Source organism: Pelmatolapia mariae, linkage group LG5 (assembly GCF_036321145.2).
Source record: "Pelmatolapia mariae isolate MD_Pm_ZW linkage group LG5, Pm_UMD_F_2, whole genome shotgun sequence".
NCBI classification, from domain to species: domain Eukaryota; kingdom Metazoa; phylum Chordata; class Actinopteri; order Cichliformes; family Cichlidae; genus Pelmatolapia; species Pelmatolapia mariae.
Genome location: NC_086231.1, coordinates 5,415,723 through 5,439,191, shown reverse-complemented (window position 1 = coordinate 5,439,191; position 23,469 = coordinate 5,415,723). Strand labels below are relative to the sequence as shown.

Genomic DNA, 23,469 nt, shown 5'->3' with positions numbered 1-23,469 from the left:
CTATTTTGTCACGGTTCAGTAGTGTGGATCCTAATGCACAATTCAACAAGCAGGACAAGATCACAGTTTGTGCTGGTATTCCAAAGGAAAACAAAACCAAAAGCATCTGAGGAACAAGGAATTAACTTAGAGAAAAACAGGGCAATGGAACACACTACCATGTGAAGAACAGCAGAGACTCCTAAAATAAATACACACCAGGTAATGGAGGGGGGGGGGGGTACACCAGGTAATGGAGGGGGGGGGGGGGGGGGTGCACCAGGGAACACAGCTGTAACAAATTAAGTCAATCAACTAGACAGAGAAGCTAAAACTCAGAACGAAGCACATGAAACACAGGACTATCAAAATAAAACAGGGACTATCAAAATAAAACAGGAACTATCACATACACTGAGACCCAGACTAAGACTTATGAACTTGATACAGGTGATAAACAAGCACAGTAACCAGATAGAAGTAACAGAATGAAAGAGGAAACCAGACAACCATGCAAACAGGAGACAGAGAGACCAGACAGAAAGGGGGGCATGACTGGGAACACAGAAAGGGATCACAAACGACGATAACTAAATATTGCATAACCAAAAAGATGAACTAGAATACAAACAGAGGATATAATAAATAGCAAAGAAATATAGAAGCCTGAAGCCAAATTAACACAAGTGATCCTCAAAGCAAAAGGACTCACTAAATCCACAGAGAAACACAAAGCCTTGGGTTCAAGACCCAGAAACCATGACATATTTTACATTAATGACTTTAAAGAAGTGTTTCTTGTCACACATTGAAACCAACTTGAATGTGCCACCTCATGCTCAGACGTGTAAATCCACAGATTTAATATGCATATCTGCACATCACATAACACGCATAGCTGAAATATCAGGGACTCTGACTTTATCAGTCCTGTAAGCAGGAACCTGGCACAACACATGTTCACGCAAACAAAAGACTCCTCCACAAAAATACAATCCCGGCGCCAGCTTTAATGCATCTCTGTAAATCCTGCTGAGGCCAAATGGTCTGTGATGAGTCGCTGCACAAGGACCAGTCCACAGCTCTGAAAAGATTCAGACACATCTAAACACTGCCACAGGTGTTCGTATTAATTTAATTAAAATGACAATAAAAATGTCTTCATCGATATGACATGAATAATCAACACAAAACAGCTGATAACCTAACGGGGGACAGTGGCAAAGGCTGAAAAACACTGGTTCCACTGAAATACTTTTTCTTGTCCTACTCCTGAAATTAAGTGAAATATGTTTGCATTTAATATTCACTTTTCAATGCCAATATTTTCTGACACTGATAGCAAGCCTATAGCAAACCTCCAAAACAACAGCACCCTGTCTACAGGGAAATGCTAAACAACTCAGCCCAACACTGGTACAAAAATAGTCCCAAATGCCATTCTACTTTATGCAAATTAGCTAACTGGTATCGTCATACAAACAGCTCAGCAAGAGAAAACAACCTCATGCAAACGTTTTAAAAAATTGATGGATTCTATTGCATGCAGTGGTTAGATGTTACAATATAAGGCAGTAGCAGTAAATAGAGAAAAGACTTCAGTCTCTGGTGGACATATTAGCACAAGCAGCAAACAAAAACCTACCTGTGGATGCAGCCAACTGACATTAGCAGATGAACCTTTTTCATAGAGTGGGAAAGGCGTGAGTTGTCCGGTGCAAAGGAAAAGTATTTATGTTTATGAAAGTAACAATTATAAAACCAAAAACAACTTTAAGCAAGTTTGCTTACTTTCATGGTAAATGAGTGCCAGGTGTTCACACCCACTGTTAAGCAGTCAGCAGCTAAGAGAACAGCCGAACAGTGGGCGGGGCATAACAATTTAAGTATAAAAAAGGAGCATTGAAGCAAGGGCAGTGTGCCACATGAAGGAACCAGCTCTAAAACTGTCCTTTTAGCAAATTGCAGTACATTTTCCAGCCACTATGATAGACTCACCTGCTAGTGCAAACATTTTCTTGGCAGCAACTATTGTATTTAGGCACGTTGACATGGTCAAGATAATCTGCTGGCGTTCTGACCGAGCTGACTCTGAATGTGGTTGTTTGTTCCAGAAGGGCTGGTCTGAGTGTTTTGGAAACAACTGATATACTGGGATTTTCTAACACAATCATATCTGGGATTTAAAAGAAATATATCCAGTGAACGGCAGTCCTCTGAGTTTTGATTGTTAATGTACTGACAATGAAGTACAACTTTTTCAAACTCTATCTTCTCTATATCATGGTCAAGATGTTGACCAAGGATGGTTAACAGGAAGAAACCTATCTGGTACAATGATAAATCCCAGAAACTCATTTACTTGCTAATGCTAGCTGGAGCTTGGAAGGAAGCGCAGATCGTAACTGATCTCAGAGCTGTGAAAGCAGGGCCAGTGGCAGCTTGCCTCGCTGTCTTGGTTTCCCTTAGTTTACTGTCAAAGACATGAATGTTATCTACAATGGGCATGCGCAAACCACCAGAAAAAAAGTTGGCGGCCTCTCAAGTCACCCTGCTCCAATCAGTGTTAAGGTTAGACGGCCACGCCCTCAGAGACACCTTGCTATGAGATTGAAATAAGCGTAGCTTTCAGGGACAAAAGAACGAGTGAACAGATGCACATATTAAATGAGATGAGAGTTTTTAATTTATGGTTTGTCCTGAGGAAATGTTACTGTGAGGCGTACCAACCAAATGGCCAGTGAGTGTAAGAGGCTGACTTGTGATTTCCGCACTAAGTGGAAAACCAACCAAAGTGCAAAAAAATGTTATAAGGAAAAACTTTTTCATACTTATTTTATAAACCAGCACTTTTTTTTGTAAAATGGTTTGTAAAAAGTTTTCTTCTTGAAAACCAGAAATGAGGTAGCATGAAATTTAAAAAAAATTCAAGTGTAATTATATGAGTATGCATGTAAGTGGAGCTGTAGAAACTTAGAATCTATACTGTTTAGGAAACTTTCATCTGCAAACTCTGCCAGGTAAATGCCACCAACAATTTTATGTCAATATCAAATAGATGCATGCATTCACATTTTTTTCTATATATTTTGACTAAATTAGTTTTTCAAACCTTAAGATTTCTGTTTTAATCCTCTGCAAATACGTTAAACATAACAATATAACAGAATTACACAACACAGACCATACTTTCATAACTGGGGTTTATTAGAATGGCACTAATAAAATTAACACAAACATGAAAGAGGTTGGTTCAAACCTTTGTGTACAGCAGTTGTCAATTAAAAAAATTCAGAGACTTATGAACACTATAGTAAAAATTTTTTTGACTGAGTTGTGATGTAGACAGTTTATTTGCATTTGTTGAAACCATGTGCACTGTGGAGGAGCAGAATGAGCACATGAGAACAGAAAGGGCCTCCAGCAGGCCACTAGTGTGAATGTCTCTGACCAAAGATTAAGAAACAGACTTCATGAATGTGGCTGGGGCCTGACATCCTCCAGTGGGCCCTGTGCGTATTGCCTGGCACCTTTTAGCATTCGCCATAGAATACCAGAATTGCCACTAGCCTTGTGCTTTTCAGTGATGAGAGCAGGTACACACATTAAAGGGTAAATGGTAAACTGACTGGTTCTTATATAGCACTTCGCACAAGCACTTTTTTTCTATGTTCTTTCTATTTAACATTCACATGCATTCATACTCTGATATAGAGCAATTTGGTGTTCGTATCTTACCCAAGGCTGCCCAGCCAAAGATATTTGGTATGCAGACTGGAGCAGACAGGGATCGAAACACCAACCTTCCGGTTAGTAGGTGACCTGCTACAGCCACCCCAGTGTAATAGATTACCTGGTCCATGAGTAAACATATCCAGTATGATTTTTTTTTTTCATTGAGATCACAAACATTGTGACACCGACTTTTGCTAATTATTTCTTCCACACACACTTTTATTACAAAATGATATGAAGAAGAAAATCTTCACACACACAATAGAAAATATGTTGTTCTGCTCTAGAAAATCTGTCACATTTGATTGTTTCTTTAACTCAAAATGGAAGCTATGTTTTCACCCAAACAGATGACTGACTCGTGACTGCAAAGCAGTATAAAAATTGTTTCCCGTATATGATTGAAAAAGTGAACTCAAGCCATTTCAGCTCACAGGCACCGGTCACATTTCACTCCATCCACACTTCTGCCCAGCCGGCTCTCTGCCATCTGGCTGTGACAGACCCGTGGGTCCACAGTGGATGGGCTAATGGTCGGGGAACCCTGGCATGGGAAAGGGCCTGGCAAAAGCTTCAACACGGTGGCGCAGATCTGCGATGCGAGCCACCGTTTCTGGGTCCTGAAGAAGGAAGTTCTTGAAGTCCTGGAGCTTTCCTGCAAACAACAACAGAAAAGAGAAATGCTCAGATGTTTATTCTTAGCTTCCTGTTTCACTACCACCGGGCATTTTGTCTTCTCTCATGCAGCAATTTTAAAGACTGTACACTATGTTTTACTTTATAAATTCACTAATGCTATTACAGTTAATAATGAACAGTTTCAAACTGTGCTTTGGAAAAAAGAATTTAAACATGTTTTAGGCATCCACTGAGCTACAGATTAATCTGCCTCCCTCCTCACAGCAGGCTCACCTGTCTTTTTCTTGACATCCAAGGCAATCTTGAAACCCTCATCCATGAACTCGACAACTTGCACAAAGTTGGCTTCTTTGAACTGTCTCGAGGTCAGGGCTGGAGCACCTGACAGAGAAGAACACATCACTCAGCTTGAAATACGACTATAAACTATATACTTCCTTTTGTGCTTTTCCAGTTTTAAGTTTTTTTAATTCCTGTTCTTGCTTTTTTCTGCTAATTTGGCCATATAGTTTTTAAAAATAGTATAGACTTGGAGCTTCTTAAAAGGTCAGTAATTAATCTATACAGATTCAACTACACAAATACTAATAGCTGCTGTGGTGCAGGACAAAAGAGAAAGTAATAAGTGCAGTGCATTGGATTACAGGTAAGAAATATTGCCTTAAGATAATGCTAAAAATGAGGGAGTGTAGATGAGAAGCTCTTGAACTTCCTGGAAGCTGATTAAAAAGCCAAACAAGTTTAATTAATCATGAACAGCTCAGTGCTTGTGGCTTAATTTGTGGCTGACTAATTTCCATATGCAGAACTACATTTTTAAAAAAGCAACACAGATTAATTGAAGAAGGTGGTGAATGTAAAATAAATCTGACAAAAAAAACTTTATAACACTGCTGAACAACTGATCGGTTTCTTTTAACATTCAAAATGAATATACAGGGAAGCGCATGGTTTCACAACACCCCTGGTGTGTGTTCGGCCAAACACAGTGTGATGTGAAGCTACTTCTTACCTAGTCTGAGGCCACCAGGCGTCAGGGCGCTCTTGTCTCCAGGGCAGGCACTCTTATTGGTGGAGATTGACGCAAGCTCAAGTAACCTCTCAGTCCGAGCCCCGTCAATACCCCTGGGCCGCAGGTCCACGAGGACCAAGTGGGTGTCGGTCCCACCTGGAATTTTTAAATACAGATATTAGATTTAGCTTAAGAAGGAGTACTGCTTGACATTTTCTCCTCTTTTATGTGCTTATCTGATTCATGCTATTTATACATTTCACAACGCTGAAACCAAAAAAGCCAAATTAGATTTTGTTCATTTAATGAGATTTAAGTGTGAAGGAGACAAATAGATCATTTATTTGGATCCCCGTTAGCTTCCACAAGAGTAAATGCACATGTTCCTGGAATACAGGCCGTCAAAATGCACTTTTTTAAGCAGGACACGTAAAAGTCTAACCAATAATAGTGACAACCACCAAAGGTATTATAAATATCTTTATTCTAGACATAATAAACCAAAAAACCCACAATAATCTGAGCTGCTGGATGACTGTGTGAGGCAGTTTGCTCCGAGAAGTCTCTGAAAATATATATATTTTTTGTTTTCCTTTTGTTGTCTTTCTTTTTTTTAAGTGAGGACTCACTAAATTGCTGTTATTTAGGAAATGAGTGGATAATTATGTGTTCAGAGTATCAATGGATGTACCTGATAATGTTGCTTTCTTTAAAAACATGAATAAGTCATTACACAACCTGTCAGCTAGTTTACCTTGCCTGGGCTGCAGGATTTGCTCGTTAGTTCACAAATTTGTTGGTTATGGACAAGAAGACTTTTATACTGATGCTTTTTTATCTTGGTGCTCCTTACATCAACTATACAAAGGCAGCTCTCCACAGCACTTCATTTAATAGTCAAACATTATGAAAATCTATCAGAGTAGCCCATGTGCAACTGTGTGTAATTCTACTACTCTGGAATTATCATTTACAAGTTCATAATGTACAGAGTTCAATTTTCAAGATGGCTGACCATTAAAATAGAGAACTCTACAACATAAATCTCAAAAATCACTCCCAAAGAGAATGACAGTGAGTAGATTAATGGGATAGAGTAAATCACAGGCCAAGTGTGTTCTGGACTGCGTTTTCTTTCTTTTTTTTGCTTGTTTGTTTTCTTAAGCACACATTATGTCTGAAGAATACTGCTAATTAGACAACATTTAGGAACTGACAGCGTTATTTATAACCTGTGGCGGAACAAGAACATTTTAGGCCTCTTCCCACTTTAGTAATGACGCTCTCCATTAGCTGAGACTATGGAAGGTAGTTGTAAAGTGTAACTCCTAGTAATTAGATCGTATGAACTTATTCTAGCTTTGTACTGAGAAAATGCAACTGGGAGATGTTAACTAATTAAATTCCACTTCCAGTTTACAGAGATTTTAAGAGTCATCCAAACGTTATAAGATAAGATATTATTAGTCTCTGTGATAGTTTGTCACCTGAAGGGAACTTAATCAGGAAAGTCAGACAGGAATTGTCTTTAGCAGTTGAAACTAAGTCAACCTAAATTTGTATAGGCTTTGTAAAAGCACTGAATATGTGTTTTACTGGTACGGTCTTCCACTCTTTCCAGTTATTTGGCTAAAACATTTACTAAGGGATTAAAGAAGGGTGTATGTACACACTGCAGAGTAAGCACAGGACAAGTCTGTATTTTTTAGAGTATCAATTGAAGGCTATACATCAAAAAACAGCTGAGGCCAGCGTATTGGATTCAGTACAAGATTCAAGCATTTGCTCACAACCGCAAAGTGACCACTTTCATCTGATTTTATTTTCTTGACTGACAAGGCAGGCACAGCGACATTAGCCTATTTGCACATCATGAATTTAAATGGATTTGTGCTTTTTTTCTTGCTGTGTAATTTGCATTTTGTTACAGGACATTTTATGTGAATTTTCAGTGTTAAATGCTCTGTGCCGAGTCTGTGACTTGGAAAATAAAGAATTAAATGAAGTAAATGCACACTAGATTACCTGATACCAGAGTGTAGCCTTTGCTGAGAAGAGCTGCAGCCATAGCCTTGGCATTCTTTAGCACCTGGTCAATATACTTCTTAAACAGGGGAGACTGTGCCTGGACACACAGAACCAAAACCATACAGTAAGTTTATCATTTGGCTATCAAAAATAGATACAGACATCAAGAAACTGTATGATGTAACTGCATCATGTCTAAAGTTTTATTAACAAAAACTAATGTTATATGCATCTTGTGACAGAACAGATTACTTCCCCTCTGCTGACTGAAGTTTATGCAACATGTTCTTAAGGTTGTGCAGACCTGTCTGAGCGCCACTGCTACACCACCAATGGCATGGTTATGAGGTCCACCCTGCAGGGAGGGGAAGATGGAAAAGTTGACCCTGTCCTCGAGGTCGTACATGATTTCCTTTCCCTTTTTGTCAACTGAGCGAACACCCTTTCGATAGAAGATGAGACCAGCCCTGGACAGAACAGAATCTTTTACTGATGAAGCACTTTTACTATTCTCTAAAAACCAAACCAGGTTTGCTTCTCAGTAATTTCATTTTTGTTCCCACCCGTGTCTCTTACAGTTTGACCTTACCTTGCTCCACGGAGGGACTTGTGCGTGGTGGAGGTGACCAGGTCAGCATGTTCAAAGGGCGAGGGGATGGCTTTGGCTGCCACCAGGCCACTAATATGAGCCATGTCAGCAAGCAGGTAGGCACTGATGTTGGTGCACAGCTGGAAGAAAAAGGGGCAGGATGAGGGAACAGTTATAAAATTAAGACAAACATGTATACACATGTGGCAGGAAAGTTCCATTTTTTTCAATACAAGATCAATATGACAAAGACCAAAGAATTGATTGTGGACTTTATGAGGATCAGGAAACATGTGACCCCTGTTTCAATACTGGAGGTCGATGTGGACATTGTGGAGGACTATAAATACCTGGGAATACACACCGGCAATAAACTGGACTGGGTTAAAAACACCACTGCACTCTACAAGAAGGGCCAGAGTCGTCTGTATTTTCTGAGGCGGCTGAGGTCTTTTAAGATCTGTCAGAAATGCTCAGAATTTTCTATGAGTCTGTTGTGGCCGCTGCCATCCTCTATGCTGTTGCATGGTGGGGCAGCAGGTTGAGGGTCACAGATGCCAACAAATTCAATAAACTGATCTGAAAGGACAATAATGTTGTGGGGATGGAGCTGGACTCCCTTAAGGTGGTGTCGGAGAGCCGAATTTTGTTGAAAGTAAGGACAATGCTGGACAATACCTCCCACCCACTCATCTGTGCTGACCAGTCACAGGAGCAGTGTTAAGTGAGAGACTAAGATCACCCAAATGCACCACTGAAAGACACAGGGAGTCAGTCTCACTGTACAACTCCTCCATCTAATACACAGTACACAGTGCAATAGTTACACCCTTAATATTTGCACATCCTCTACTGTGAAAATAACAAAGTTTTACTTAATAAAGTTTCACCTACTAACCGCAAGGTTGGTGGTTCGATCCCAGGTCTGCTCCAGTTGGGCAAGATACTAACCCCCATGTTGCTCTCCTATCAGAGTATGAAGTATGAATACTCCATTGGAGAATGAATGTGTGTGTGAATGTTATAAAGGAAGCAGTTAGTAACAGCTTAGAAAAAGTGCTTGTGTGAATGAACAAGTTGTGTAAAGTGCTTTGAGTGCTCAGGTAGAGTAGAAAAGCGCTATAGAAGGACCAGCCCATTTACCATTTAGATACAGCCACTTAAAATAGCATCCTCATTGCTGACAGGACCATGATGGATACCTAGTGGATTCCTGACCAATTGATCCGTGACTGTAATGATATCCCCCCTGCCAGGAATGTTAACGCCCCCAAGCAGCATTTATGAAAACCAGTGGTAATGTCTTAAGCATCCACCAGGGGGCGCAGTTCTAATTGAAGTTGATTCATTACAGCTTTCTACACATACAGCCATGCATGTTTTCGCATTGATCAGGGTTTCTATAAATATACCAACAGAGGTTGTGCACACTGAACTGATGCTTGCATTCTATAGTTATTACTGAATGATGTTTCTGAATACGAAAGCATGGCACTGCAATGTTTTTTAAATTCAAAAATGAAACTCGAAATTTAAACGCAAATTGATTATAGGTTGGTCCTGTCAGAGAAGAGTGTATTTTAGATGTGATATCAAAGGACCATGAGAGCACCATGATAGCAAAAACAATGTATGTGCCACTATGAAATATAACAGAAATATGTTGGGCTCTGTTCAAAATTTTTAAGTCTCAGTGAAACACTTCTATACTGCAGGAGAGGGAACCAAAGCTTTGGTACTGCCGTTGCATCTACTGCACATATAGAGACAATCTGCGCATGCTAAATACTGTATGCATTGGCTTTGGAAATAAACAAACATTCATTGCAGTAACGATCACAGTTATGCATGGTTGCTTAGTAGTCAAAGCAAAAAGTTGCCTGCCGTTAATACTTGTACCTCACATGTGTCTGATTCCTTTTATAATACTGCACTGTGAAATGGACACTCCAGATGCAACAACAGATACAGTGCTGGTCCCCCCAAAAGTTTCCAACCTTTCAGTTACTGTTACGTTAAATCAATGTAGTAGTCAATTTTAAATTTAAACAAGCTCCGACTGTGTCTTGATGCATGCCCAGTCATCCAGGTAAGGAAATCCCAAAAAGTTGATTCTGTTCATCTGGATGTAGCGTTTTCAGTGAGAGAAACATTCATCACTCATTCAAGAAGTCACTTGGATGAGTGATGAGCTATAACAGTAACAACAAAAACTGAATATGAAGTAGGAAAACCTTAAATATACTACTACTCAACGTTCTCTCTAAGCTGCGCGCGTGCGCAATTGCGCACTGCTGGCACGGTCTCTGCGCACAGAAAATCTGCGCTGCGTACAAAAAAAAATCCAACCTGAATTGAAATTAAAATTAATACTTTAACAATTCTGTTTTGCAGTGTTAGTCAGTAAGTGACTGGCTGCTCCCGTATGGGATTAGAACGATTCCACCTTATCCCATAATCCAGCCAATGATGCGATTCACATTCGTATATACACAGCTAATCAATGTCGTTGACAGGCTATGACAGCGTCCTTATGTGCCGACACCGGTGTTTTAGCTAGCAAAGCGGCGTGGCTGATGTGGAGTGAAGCCACGTTAATGACAACATGTACAACCATTGGAGATGTGAGCAGGACAGACGGAACAATTACGGAAAAAGTGTGGACTTTATACCAGTTTTTAAATTGTGTTGATAGGCCACGTAAAACCAGAGTTATGATAAAAAATATATGCAATGTTTGGTTTTCTTCCTGAATACTATCGTTGTTTATATTTACTGCAGAAAAAATGGTAAAAAGAAAAACGCTAGAAAGCACTCTCACATATATATAGCACACACATATATATATATATATATATATATATATATATATATATATATATATATATATATATATATATATATATTTTTTTTTTTTTTTTTAACTTCCAATAGTGTTAACATACTACACAGGTCATGAACAAGATTTTTTTAAATTTTCATTGTAAGTGGGCTAAAGCAGTTAATTAAAAGTAGTTTAACATAAATGTAAATGCTGTAATTTGATTATTTTAATAAACCATGTAACTTGGATGGATTCGATGCTGGCGTGACCACAGTGCACACGTCTGCTGTTGCTCACAGTGGTCCAAGGGACCGCTCAGGGAGCTTGTGTGTTCGCTCAGACACATGAAAAATTAGAGGGAACATTGCTACTACTCATATAGTAGTACAGGTCCCGTTTTTGGGAAGGCACCATGAGATTGCTTTGTCTGTTCATATTCCCAAAGACCCATCCCAAACAGCTGATAAGTTACACACCCATGCACATCTATCAAGTTAAAACTGGTCCAATAATTTAGCTTGAAACAATGTTCAAAGACAGGACATAAAATAAAGAGCAGCCAATGTCCAAAGAACAACTTTGAAACACCTTCATAAAAGAAAACTAGGTGAAAATCTGGCCTGTCTTATGCAAAATTTAGAAAAATTATGGGGCACTCAAGACTCTTGCACAATATAAGAGTTTAAAGAGTCTAAAGAATAAATCAAAATATTAAATTTCAACCTAACAAAAAAAATGAAGGACATGCTCAAAATTCAAACCGAGGTCTGTAGAAGTAACGACCCAGCAAACAACAGGCTAAATAAAAAATAAAGTTCTACCAGTCTCAGAAATAACCTTCACATGCGGTTTGGTATCTATGAAGAAGCTTGTGTGCAAGAATATTATTTTCTGTATTAAATTTTCTTTTTAATTTGATCTATTTATTAGATTAGATTGAAATGGATGAATGAAGAACTGCTTACTGAAAACAGTTTTGGCGATTTGCTGTGTAAAATGTCTGAATGGTCGAACTGACTGTAAAGTTTCATCCATGGATTTTACATTTTCAAAATTGAACTTTGAGTTTTTATACTTTAATGGGTGAAATGTTTACAACGAAAACTAACAAAAAATGTGAAATTCCATTCAGTTTTATTTATATAGCCCCAAATTAAACCAGTGGCCTCAATGCACACAAATCTATTTAATACTATTTTTTGTCTCCATTTATTTATTTATACTATTTGTGTTTTATCTGTTCTAGTTCTATTGTACATATTAACTGGCATCTGTTTGTGGACAGCAGAGAAAGAATTTCATTGTACAGAGAAATGCTTACTTTGTACACATGACAATAAACGCTTTGAATCTTGAATGTTTATATTATTAGGCAAAGAACCTACAATAATACTGAGAAAATCATCTATAGCTAACTATCCAAGTCATTTTTTAAGACAATTTCCTTAGAGATTAATAAAGTATTCTGAATCGGGTGCAGTTCACTGTGCTTTACAAAAGCTTTAAATTAAAATCACTGAGCCTCCAGGATTAGCCCGAAAACTATGAGGTGAAAATATATTCTCTTTTCCATCTGGATTAGATTTGCAGTGTAAGGTTTTTGGCCTTTCTTAGACACCGTCCCCTGCTTTAAGGTGACACAGTACTGAGTTCAGAAAAAAAGTTCAAAAGAGAGCCGAAGCTATGATGTCCCATCTGGACAAGCCTCTGTTCCACTAGCTTCTGTTACTCAGCGTAATCTTACTTAGCATTTCTTTCATGGGCCTTTTTTTTTTTGTGGGGGGGGGGGGTCTTTTTATGTTTTGGAACAAATCAGTGCTCACCATGTTTAAAAATTGTAAACACTTATGATTTGCTCTTATGATAAGAATTAAATAAATAAATTAAAATAAATTCCTACTGATCTCTGCCATCTGTAAAGTTCTCTGCTCACAGTGCTCAGTTGGACTTTACTGCAGACATATTAAATATGACCCCTAAACTCACCGTGGACTCTGCCAGGCGGTTACGTCTTTTCCAAAAATAAGTGACTTAATGAAGACACCCAAGCCCTGATAAAGCTCAAACTTAGCACCTAGGCTTTAGTGAGTTTTTGACACTGCTCAAATATCGATAAATTACATTGTGTATGCATGTAAAATGTTTTTCAGATACAATGTCTTGGCACTACATTTACATTTACCCCCCCCCACAGTTAAGATTTGAGGACTAACTCCATCTGTTAACGGTACCCATGTTCTCTAAGGAAAGACATTTCAAATGAGAGCTGGTGTAATTACATTCTTCAGCAGTCTTCAGAGGCCTGAAATATTATAACGCAATTCAATAAATCCTTGCTGTCTCTTGCCAGCATTTATTGAAAAAGGCACAAACAATAAATAGCTCGCTAACATGCAAATGACTCGCTGGCGAATGATCAGAGCAGTAAACAATCTTTTTAGTGCTCCAATTAATATGCATTATCGTGACAATCTCTCTTCCTCTCATATCTGAACTGGATCTGCACGTTTATTAGATTAAAAGGAAAGAGGGTAAAGAACACAAGAGGGTGAAGCGCGGCAGTTGATGAATACCGATAGTAAAAGAAAAAAAAAACACACAAAAAATGAACAACTCTACAATCTAGGTAGCTCACCCCCGCCTAAAAATGTGAAGTCTGCCTAACAGATTCTGCCATAAAACAGAGAACAGTTGCACAGAGACATGCCAGGGGGAAAATATGGCCCCTCTTCAGGCCTAGTGGCAAAGTAGTTATGGTGCTTAATAAAAACACAGCTCTGTAATGGTGGGACACTCCATCTGATGGTACTAGCTAAAGTGGAGCTCTGCAACAAAGGGAAACAGTCATGGAGTGAATGAAGTGAATCAGCGGGTGGGTATAACAAAACAGATAAAGGGGCCTCTTGTGCACCGTCAAAGAGAACAGTGAAGTGTGTGGTTAAAAGTTCCTACTGAGTACTTGTGACTCAGTGTGAGTTGAGTAGTCAACAGAAGAAGAAAGCAGCTGTGTGTAAAGTGTGTAATGACCCTGAAATTAGTTTGTGTTTGGAAAATGTTGAAGCTTCAAAGTGAATGCTCTTTATTTAGAGCAGACGAGTCTCCATTTCTGTCGGACGAAATTAGCAAAGACACAGTTTGAAGTAATGCTGGCGAGATCTGACCTGTCGGTATGGGAAGCTGGTGTGTTTGGCATTACAATGCAAAGAATGGAAAAAGGCGGGGTGATAACGGGGTGAGCTGTGAATGCAGAGAGTTCTCCGTGCACCTTCTTGATGCGGGCATAGTCAATGAGCCGGGCATAGGCACTGGTGCCAGCGATGATGAGCTTGGGCCGGAACAGCTTGGCCGTCATCTCCATCTGGTCGTAGTCTATAAGTCCTGTTGCAATCTGCAGAAAGGGAGACAGATTGAGGAAACAGAGAAGATGAAGGAAGAGTGTGAAAGAATAAAGAGAAAGTGGAAGAAGAATATGAGAATATTAGAGGGAATGTAAGGGTCAGGAGAAAAAAGGAATATGTAAAGATCAAAAAACTGTCAGATATCTGAGTATCAAGAGCAAACATATCTACACGGAAGAGAGATTTTTTCCATTTGAAGCTCATTTGAAGCAGCTGTATTTGAAGTACTTTGGCTACCTTAAAAGGGGAAGGAATTTATCTAAAGGAGGCATTTACACCTATCATATCATGGAAGAAGATGGAGCAATTGCAGTAATGCACCCCTACTTATCCTAATTTAACCATTCAGGGACCTGCTATGCTGGTGCAATGAACCTGAACAGATCAGGTTGGTTTCGAGACCCTCTCTGCCCCCTTTTATTAAAATGAACAATGTAAGAAACACATTAGACAATCCATTTTTTCCAGTAAATGCAATTTGAAGTCACATGAAATGGAGCCAGGCTCACCCTGTCCAGTGACCGATATGCCTGATGCCTCATAGTGAAGTTTTGCCCCTCTAGTCCACCTTTAAGCATCAGAAAAGAGAGGCAGTGAAAGACACCAGAATGCAGCCGAAAAACAAAGTGAGGGACAAAAACAATGGTGAATAAGGCAGACAGAGACAAGAAAAAAAAGAGAGAAAAGGAGGAAGGAAAGCTTTATTTAGACAACCCGATAATCTCCCATCTCCAGAGCACATCTATGGATGCCCCCTCACTCCATCAACCTGCTCATTGTGAAGACAGAGCCAGTAGTGCTGGCCAGCTTGTCGATTTCCCATTATCTTTCTCACAGAGGGGTCCTGCTTGCCCATACATCAGCAGGTCTGGACACACAGACTCTCATGACCATCCATCAGCTGCTACCAATACTGCCACGCAACTATGACCCCAGAAATAAAATATTCTACACTAAATATAGTCGAGTGATCATAACTTTATGTTAATTTAAAAAAATCAATTGTTAAATCAGATGCAACCTAACTTAACAGATGCTGGTGCAGGTGGAAAATACTTTGAATGTGTTACAAGTATAGCAGCAGGACTACACGGTGACCATATATTGACTATAAACTTGCGAATTGCCCTGTATCAGCAAACAGCTGCCAGCAAGTGTCTGTTGCGTTTAAGTTTTGTGAAGTTAGACACTAAATCCCTAGCCACACTGCCTCATGTCTTCCCTCTGGGGGCAGGGAAACAAACAAGATTTTCTAAAAGGCTATCAGTGTCTTTACATTTCTTGCTCTTTGTGTTTCTTTCAATGAATAAGTTAATAATTTTAAACAAAAAGAGTAACACTGAAAGAACAAGACATGTAAAAAGATTAAAATATAATTTAGTTATTCCAGGTGTTCACATTTGATGAACACAAGCTGGCCAACACTGTCAGCATAACTGCCAATATTATGACAGCAATATAAGACGTGGCTTATTGCTCAGTGTACATTTACTGTAATGTAGCAGTAGTCAATATTACAGTATTATTTTAAGTTTAAATTCTATTATAAGAAGAACTCCTAGCAAAAAAAGGTGTGTGTGTTTCGGCCTTGTGCAATGTGTTTCAGAAAATACAATTTGCAAGGACAGCACTGAACCTGTTATAAACATCTTACTCTAACATACTGAAAGCTTGACTGTCTTAACAATTGCTGGCTTATTGGCTTTTGGAAGACTTCTCACACTGACGTTGGTAAGACATCGAAAATACATCAGTATATCTGATTGGGGGTAGAGTTTTCATACTCTACCCCCAAAAAGCGAATCGTTCTACACTGGTATAAATAGTAGGGCTGTGCGATATGACTAAAATCTCATATCCCGATATGATATTTCTTATCCCGATAACGATATATATCGCAAAATAGTGCATTTTCTGTAAATTCAGTGAATCCCAGGCAACTAGACTTGTGTGAAGTGTTTTCAGCTGGGCGTCGTGTACCTGAAGTCGAGTGTTTTGACTGACGCATTAAACTATACATTTTTAGACATAATTTGTAACAGCTGCCATTTTCTTTGTATTTATTACATGGTGTGCTGTGGGGAAAAGCCTGTTCTAACGTTTGAGTCTAAGGTTTATTTTGAGCACCTGAAGGCTCTTTTTTGCTTCTCATCTGTAAACTCTCTCCATACTCTTTCATTTGATTCTTGCGTAGGTGGTTGAAGAGGTTTGCCTCCCCCATGTTTTCTGATCCGTGTCAGACTTTTCATAACCAAACCATGTCCATGCTACAGAGGTAGCCCCTCGTTTAGGAATAAGGTCCTTGATTTGTTTTGACTGGTCCTTCTGTTTGGAGCTACCTGGTTCTGCCTCATCTTCACTGGCCATGCTGGTATTCTCTGTGCCTGCATCCATGTGGTGACTGTAAGCGCCATTTATAGTTACCTTATGTTTTTATTTCAGGTAATTTGTTTGACGCATATTCTGAAATTTGATGTTTGAGAATAATGTATATCATTTCAGTGTATTTTGAAAAGTCTCAACGGGATCTTGAGCTTTATTGTGAAAGGTTTATGTAGAAAATAAACAAGCGGACGGCGGAACCACACGATGATTTTACCGTTGTTGTTGCTAACGAAAGTACGCGTAAAAACAGTCGCTTGTCCGTCCATAGTGTGGTTATTTTAAATAGCCACTACAGTGACTATCAAAACGATGAAAAAATATTGCCGTAAACAGCTTATTTTGCGACACCACAAAACAAACGATAGCGTAAAATGAAACGATGTTTTCATATCCAATATGTATCATCCTATCAAACAGCCCTAATCAACAGGTGTCAGTAGATATTAGTAGAAGGTTTTTCTACTTAGATTTAGCTTGTAAGGCATTGTCTCAAAATAGATTGAGGTTGCAGAGATTCTTTTCACATCAGACATGTAGCCGTGAGACAGACTGGAGTGAGAAAAAACAATATATACATAAAGAATAAAATATGGAAGCTCAAAGACTCTGTTTGTAAACCTTTTCACAAAATTTTATTCAATATGAATATCAAATTTGTAGGAAACTAAAAAAGGGAAGTGACACACTACAGTTGACCAACAACTTGGGTGGTTTTAAAAGTGTGTGGATGAAGAAAAAACAGGACCAACAATGAAAATAAAGCAACAGTGAATACTAACTGTCCACCATCAGATACGTCCAGGCCCATGATACGATCGTGGGGATTGAGTACAGCGGTGTAAGTGGCAAAGTTGGCAGGAGAGCCAGAGTACGGTTCGACGTTGACGCCCCACTGAGCTGGATCCAGGTCAAAGGCCTCCAGAGCTCGCTTCTGACAGAGCAGCTCAATTTGGTCAACCACTCCTCCTCCACCATGAGACCTGTAATGGAAAATTTGTTTCAATTCATCTAATGTCCATGTGCTATTGGTATGTCATTGTGACTTCCTGGTACAAAGACGAGTGCTTGAGGATGGGAAAAGAACTAAGTGTAAGCTGTGTTAATAATAATAATACATTTTATTTGAAAGCGCCTTTCAAAACACTCAAGGTCACTGTACACAATAGAGTAAAAAGCAACATAAAAGCAAGGAGTTTACACAATCATAAAAGCATAGGATATAAACAAATTTAAAATAGTCGAATGGAGAGGTTATGTAGGATAGGCTATTTTGAACAAGTGGGTTTTGAGTTGGGACTTAAAGAGAGAGAAGGTAGAGATATTTCTTAAATCAGGAGGTAGGGAATTCCAGAGTCGTGGAGCAGAGCAGCTGAAAGCCCTGCTCCCCATGGTGACAAGACGGGGGGAGGGGACAGAGAGTGACAGGGAAGAAGAAGATCTGAGACAACGAGATGGAGTGGTGATGTTAACCAGATCAGAGAGATATGGAGGAGAGAGATGATGAATAGCTTTAAATGTGTACAAGAGTATTTTGAAATTGATACGATATTTGACCGGGAGCCAATGAAGCTGCTGCAGGACAGGAGTGATGTGGTGGACAGAAGGGGTCCTGGTGATGATACGGGCAGCAGAGTCCTGGACGCGTTGAAGCTTGTGGATGGATTTTTGAATAAGACCAAAAAGAAGTGAATTACAATAATCAATCCGGGAAGTAACAAGGCTATGGACAAGAATGGCAGTGGCATGTGGGGTGAGAAAAGGACGGAGACGATTAATGTTGCGCAATTGAAAATATGCAGACCGAGTGACATTATTAATGTGTGAATTGAAAGATAAAGTACTGTCGAGGATGACACCCAAACTTTTCACAGAGGAAGAAACGAAGACCGGCAAGTTATTGACAGTAATAGAGAAACTGTTAGTTCTGGATAATGTTGATTTAGTGCCGACCAAGAGGAGCTCGGATTTATTACTATTGAGTTTGAGAAAATTAGAAGAGAACCATGAATTTAGTTCAGCTAAGCAGAGGGTGAGGGAGGATGGGGGAAGAGCAGAATTAGGTTTAGTGGACAGATAAAGCTGGGTGTCATCGGCATAACAGTGTAAATGGATATTGTATTTACGGAGAATGTGTCCAAGCGGTAGAAGGTAGATAATGAAAAGAAGGGGCCCCAGGACAGATCCCTGGGGCACGCCAGTGGTCAGAGGAAAGGGCTGAGAAGTAAAGGATTTGAGTTGAATGAACTGAGTGCGATCAGATAGGTATGATTTAAACCAGGCTAATGGAGCATGGGAGAGACCGATGGAGGCTAGCCTACTGAGAAGAATGGAGTGAGAGATAGTGTCGAAGGCAGCGCTCAGATCGAGGAGAATAAGAATGGAAAGTAAACCGGAGTCAGCTGCCATAAGAAGATCATTAGTTATTTTTACAAGTGCTGTTTCAGTGCTCTGGGAGGGGCGAAAGCCAGACTGGAACTGTTCATACAGATTATTATTAGTTAAATGTGAGTGAAGTTGCGTGGCAACTATTTTCTCAAGAATTTTAGAAAGGAATGGCAGATTGGAAATAGGCCGAGAATTCTCAAAATTATTGGGATCTAGACCAGTTTTTTTTTAATATTGGAGTGATGGCGGCAATTTTGAGGGAAGCAGGAACAGTTCCAGTGGTAAGTGAAGAGCAGATGATAGCAGATATGAAGGGAAGCAGAGAAGGTAAACATGCCTTAACCAAAACTGTAGGAATGGGGTCTAGCTGACAAGTAGAAGGTTTTGACTTACAGATGAAATCTGAAATATCAGTAGCCGAGGGGAGCTGGAAAGCAGAAAAACAGTGTGATGGGAGAGGAATTACACAGGAAGAGCTAAATGGAACATCGGAAACCAGGTCTTGGTGTATTTTGTGAATTTTCTCAATGAAAAATGACATTAAAGAATCACAGAAGGAAGATGAGTAAAGGTGAGCAGGTAAAAAATCTGGTGACCTGAAAGAAGAGTTGAACAGTGAAAACAGTATCTTGGTTGAGTCATCTTTTGAACAGATAATGGTGGAGTAGTAAGCAGATTTTGTTTGATAAATACACTCCTTATAATACATAATATGATTATTAAACATTTCCTTGTGGATATTCAGACCAGTTTTCTTATAAAGGCGCTCAAGTCGTCGTCCTTTTGCTTTCAGGAGTCTGAGTTCAGCTGTAAACCAGGGTGCTGACTGAGAGAAAGATACAGATTTGGTTTTGAGTGGGGCAACAGAGTTTAGAATACTATTGAGACTAGAGTTATAATAGGAAACTAAGTCCTCTTGGGTGAGCAGGTTATGAAAATGCAAATGACTAGAGAAAGCAAAAGAAAGAGTATCAGGATTGATTTTCTTAATATTCCGAAAAGAAATGGTATGAAGGTTCTTGATTATAGAAAAGGTCATTTTGATATTGAAAGAAAGAAGCAAGTGGTCAGAAATTAGCAGTTCATCAGCTTTGCAGTTAAAAGGAGTAAGTCCAGAGCAACAAACTAGGTCCAAAGTATGGCCCTTAGTATGAGTAGGAAAGTTTATGTGTTGTTTAAAGCCAAAACTATCGAGGGAGGAAGAGAAGTCTTTGGTGAAAGGATGATCACTGTTATCCATATGAATATTGAAGTCTCCCAAGAGTATGATATTAGGGGAAACAGTAGCTATGTGAGTCAGCAGATCAACAAAGTCACTTATGAAGACAGAATTAGACTTTGGAGGGCGGTAAATAACAGCTATGACAGTTGGAACAGGTCCTGACAGTTGAAAAACAATGGATTCAAAGGAACTGTAGACAGGTACAGATAACGGCGTGACTTTCCAGTTCTCGCGATAGATTACCGCGAGACCTCCACCACGGCCGGACTTACGAGGTTGACAGGTGTAAACAAACCCCTGGGTGGTGGAGTCGTTGAGCGACGAAAAGTCATTGGGCTGTTGCCATGTCTCAGTCAAACAGAGACGTGGCAACAGATAAAGCATGCATGACATGCTTTATCTGTATTCACTATCTGGTTGGTCCCTTAAACCAGAGATGGTTCATTTTTGGCCAGCAGAACAATGCCGTGAACACAACGGCCAAGCCAATGTGGTGAACTGCTGTTAACTGCATTCCATGCAAATACAAAATGAAATTATCATTCATCAGATTAGCTATACCAGTCTGTTCAGTCTTTTAAATCTATTTTTGTTACAGCCTGATGGGAACTGCCTATATAGCCAACAGCAATCACCAGCTACTTGCTATCTATTTGTCTGTTGCTTGGGATTGAGCAGGTAGAACATATTGGTAAAAACCAACACTATGACAGGTGTACATTATGGACACAAATGTTCTCCATAGTCTAGAGTCATCAGTACAAGCAAACCCTCTAAGTAAAGCACTAATTTTGCATTGTCATTTGGTACATCGCTGTAAAACTGTTTAGACTACAGCCCCTTTAAAATATGTTCACACATTTTCACAAACAGTAATTTTAGTCAAGAAAGATCTACACCAACCTAGACCCAAAACTTCCACAGCAGATCTGAGGCATCTCCGGTGAAAATCAAACCTTTTCAGTGGAATTACAGATGAAGGTGCAACAGATGGCTACTTTACAAACCACTCACTCAATGAGATCATCCTTTTGTTTCATTACATTAAAAGTGGGAGAAAAAAACAACAGATGAGTGGGATGTCGGGGGGGAAAAAACAAAAATTAAAAACACAGTCAGTGGGAGAGAGATTTGTGGTAGGATTGTATTCCAGGAATCAAAGGCATCAAATGAGAAGAATTTCAAAACATGTCATCTTTCTGGTTGCTGCTGATAAATGCGACTTATCTGAAGGAAATAACAGAACTAAACTGAAAATAGAAAACATGCAACTATCAGCCCGGCACTAAATTCTTCAAATATAACCCCTCAGGAATTTTCTTTGAAAAGGCAGAGGCTGTGGATTATATACCTGGTATGTACCAGTGTGTGTTTGTGCATGTCTGTAACAAATATCCTCAAGCACATAATATTAATAGTGAAAACAAACAGAGGTGTGGCTGAATAAAAACTTACTTTATGACAGGGTTGCGTGAATATTTGTTGGTAAGACAGGAGCCAAGAACTTCCTGAGCTGCTCGGCTGCAGAAATTCTGCAATGAGAACACACAAGCGGACACACACTCAGATCAATGGCACGAGTAGACAGAAGGGACAACGACAGCAAATTAAAGTCTGTTAAGTGATAGTGAGAAATCCCCCTCCGGCTAGAGGCAATCATTACAGTATTGAACCTCTGGACTTCCATAGACTAACACTCTGCACTTCACAATGATTATCCCCTTGCAGCTGGAGGATACAAGATAATGCAATAAATGTTTCTGCACATGCTGAATTACATCGGGATCGTTGAGACGCACTGAGAGACAAACAAATTTTAGTCATTATTGTTAGAGGAAAAAAAGTGTACTGTTTCCTTTGTATCTTTTCAGTTTGCGAAGATGAAATTTATTGGCTGGACTCATTGACTGATGATGTCAGTAGATGCGTTCCTTTGCCTTTTTTTAAATCTGCAATTACTGCAATACAGTAGAGCTTGACCAAAATCGTAAAATCTGAGTGATGCAGCCCTGACTGTGTAGCATAACTCTTTTGTATATCGTCACACTGGTCAGTAACAGGATCTGACATAAAATGAACACAGACAAATATAGTCTGAATTCTGCCTCTCTGAATGGGGTGGTGGTGGTGGTGTATTGTTATGCAAATGCTTCACCTGTGAGCCAAGAGGAGATCAAGGCAGATAACAGCTCCAGTAACAGCTTTCTACTGCATCCGTCTGTCATGCCAACTACTGTGCATATATTAGAAAGGAAACGCATTTGCTTCTTAGTGTCAGTGTGTGTGTGTGTGCAAAACTGTACGTCTTCTCATCGAAGGAATGTCTGTCTGAGCTGTACTGTGATGTGACTTGCAGAGTGAGCTGGGGAGGAGGCAGAATGAAGATATCAGCTTTATCTCACACTAGAGTGGTCAGGCTTTGTGTTGAGAGGGGGCTGACATACTCCACTGAACAACTACTGTGGCGAAGAAGAAACAGGAGGAGAGAGAAGGAACAGCAGAAGATAAAACCTCGTCTGCTCTTCTGAATAGTAAAATTTTTCATTTCAGTCCATCCAGCCTTGGAATGAAAACAAAGAGCTGCCTGAATCTTTCTGATAACTGAGCTAGTCTCGCTTACAACAAGCAGAGTTTCTTATAAGTGTTTTAACTATTAAAGAAGTCGAGTTTGAATGACTTCCAGCCTACTGTGTACAGTTCCTCAGTGAGTGAATAAAGAATTAACAGCAAGCTGGATATGAATTTATTCCTGTCAGAGATCATGACATCAGTTTATGAGTTGTATGTGTGAGACAAAAGTTCAGTTTTAGAAGCTTCAAAGGCCAATGGAAATATTTAAAACAGAACATTTAGAGGTATACAACATTAATGCAGACAGCAAGAGGATTCAAGAATAAATACTTTGGCAGAGTGTGAATTTCAAATGCTATACCCACGATCATGTGTTGGATTTGGTGTGCACATCTATCACAAGACCTCAAAGGCTTTTCCCTCACTTTTCCAGCCAGCAGTAACACGTAAAATAACTAGAATAAATAGCCCAAAGTCAGCGCATTAATTCATTAATCAGAGGAGATTAGTTATTCTCAGACAGTTGCACTGCTAACATGTCAGCTCTCTGAGACACTGAATAACTGCTTACACTGACCATCTTTGATTAAAAAAAGAAAGACAATTGAATCAATACAAAAAAGTGGAACGAGTGTCTGACTGACTAAACCCTTTTAAAAATAAGTTTTTTTTAACAAGTGAGTCTGTCGCCTTACAGCTCCA

At 39.4% G+C, this 23,469-nt stretch overlaps 1 protein-coding gene across 1 annotated transcript in view; it reads right to left on the bottom strand.

Annotated features, from left to right (window-relative positions):
- Nucleotides 1–3,182: 3,182 nt before the first annotated feature.
- Nucleotides 3,183–23,469, bottom strand: part of LOC134627391 (serine hydroxymethyltransferase, mitochondrial) — a 30,341-nt gene continuing 10,054 nt past the window's right edge. Inside the window, exons 3-12 of the mRNA XM_063473431.1 lie at nucleotides 21,652–21,728; nucleotides 17,369–17,569; nucleotides 17,057–17,138; nucleotides 14,072–14,194; nucleotides 7,983–8,122; nucleotides 7,698–7,860; nucleotides 7,391–7,490; nucleotides 5,366–5,521; nucleotides 4,627–4,734; nucleotides 3,183–4,369 (exon numbers count right to left, since the gene is read on the bottom strand). Coding sequence (XP_063329501.1) covers nucleotides 4,242–4,369; nucleotides 4,627–4,734; nucleotides 5,366–5,521; nucleotides 7,391–7,490; nucleotides 7,698–7,860; nucleotides 7,983–8,122; nucleotides 14,072–14,194; nucleotides 17,057–17,138; nucleotides 17,369–17,569; nucleotides 21,652–21,728 — 1,278 coding nt within the window. The 3' untranslated portion in view covers nucleotides 3,183–4,241. The remainder of the gene's footprint in view (nucleotides 4,370–4,626; nucleotides 4,735–5,365; nucleotides 5,522–7,390; nucleotides 7,491–7,697; nucleotides 7,861–7,982; nucleotides 8,123–14,071; nucleotides 14,195–17,056; nucleotides 17,139–17,368; nucleotides 17,570–21,651; nucleotides 21,729–23,469) is intronic.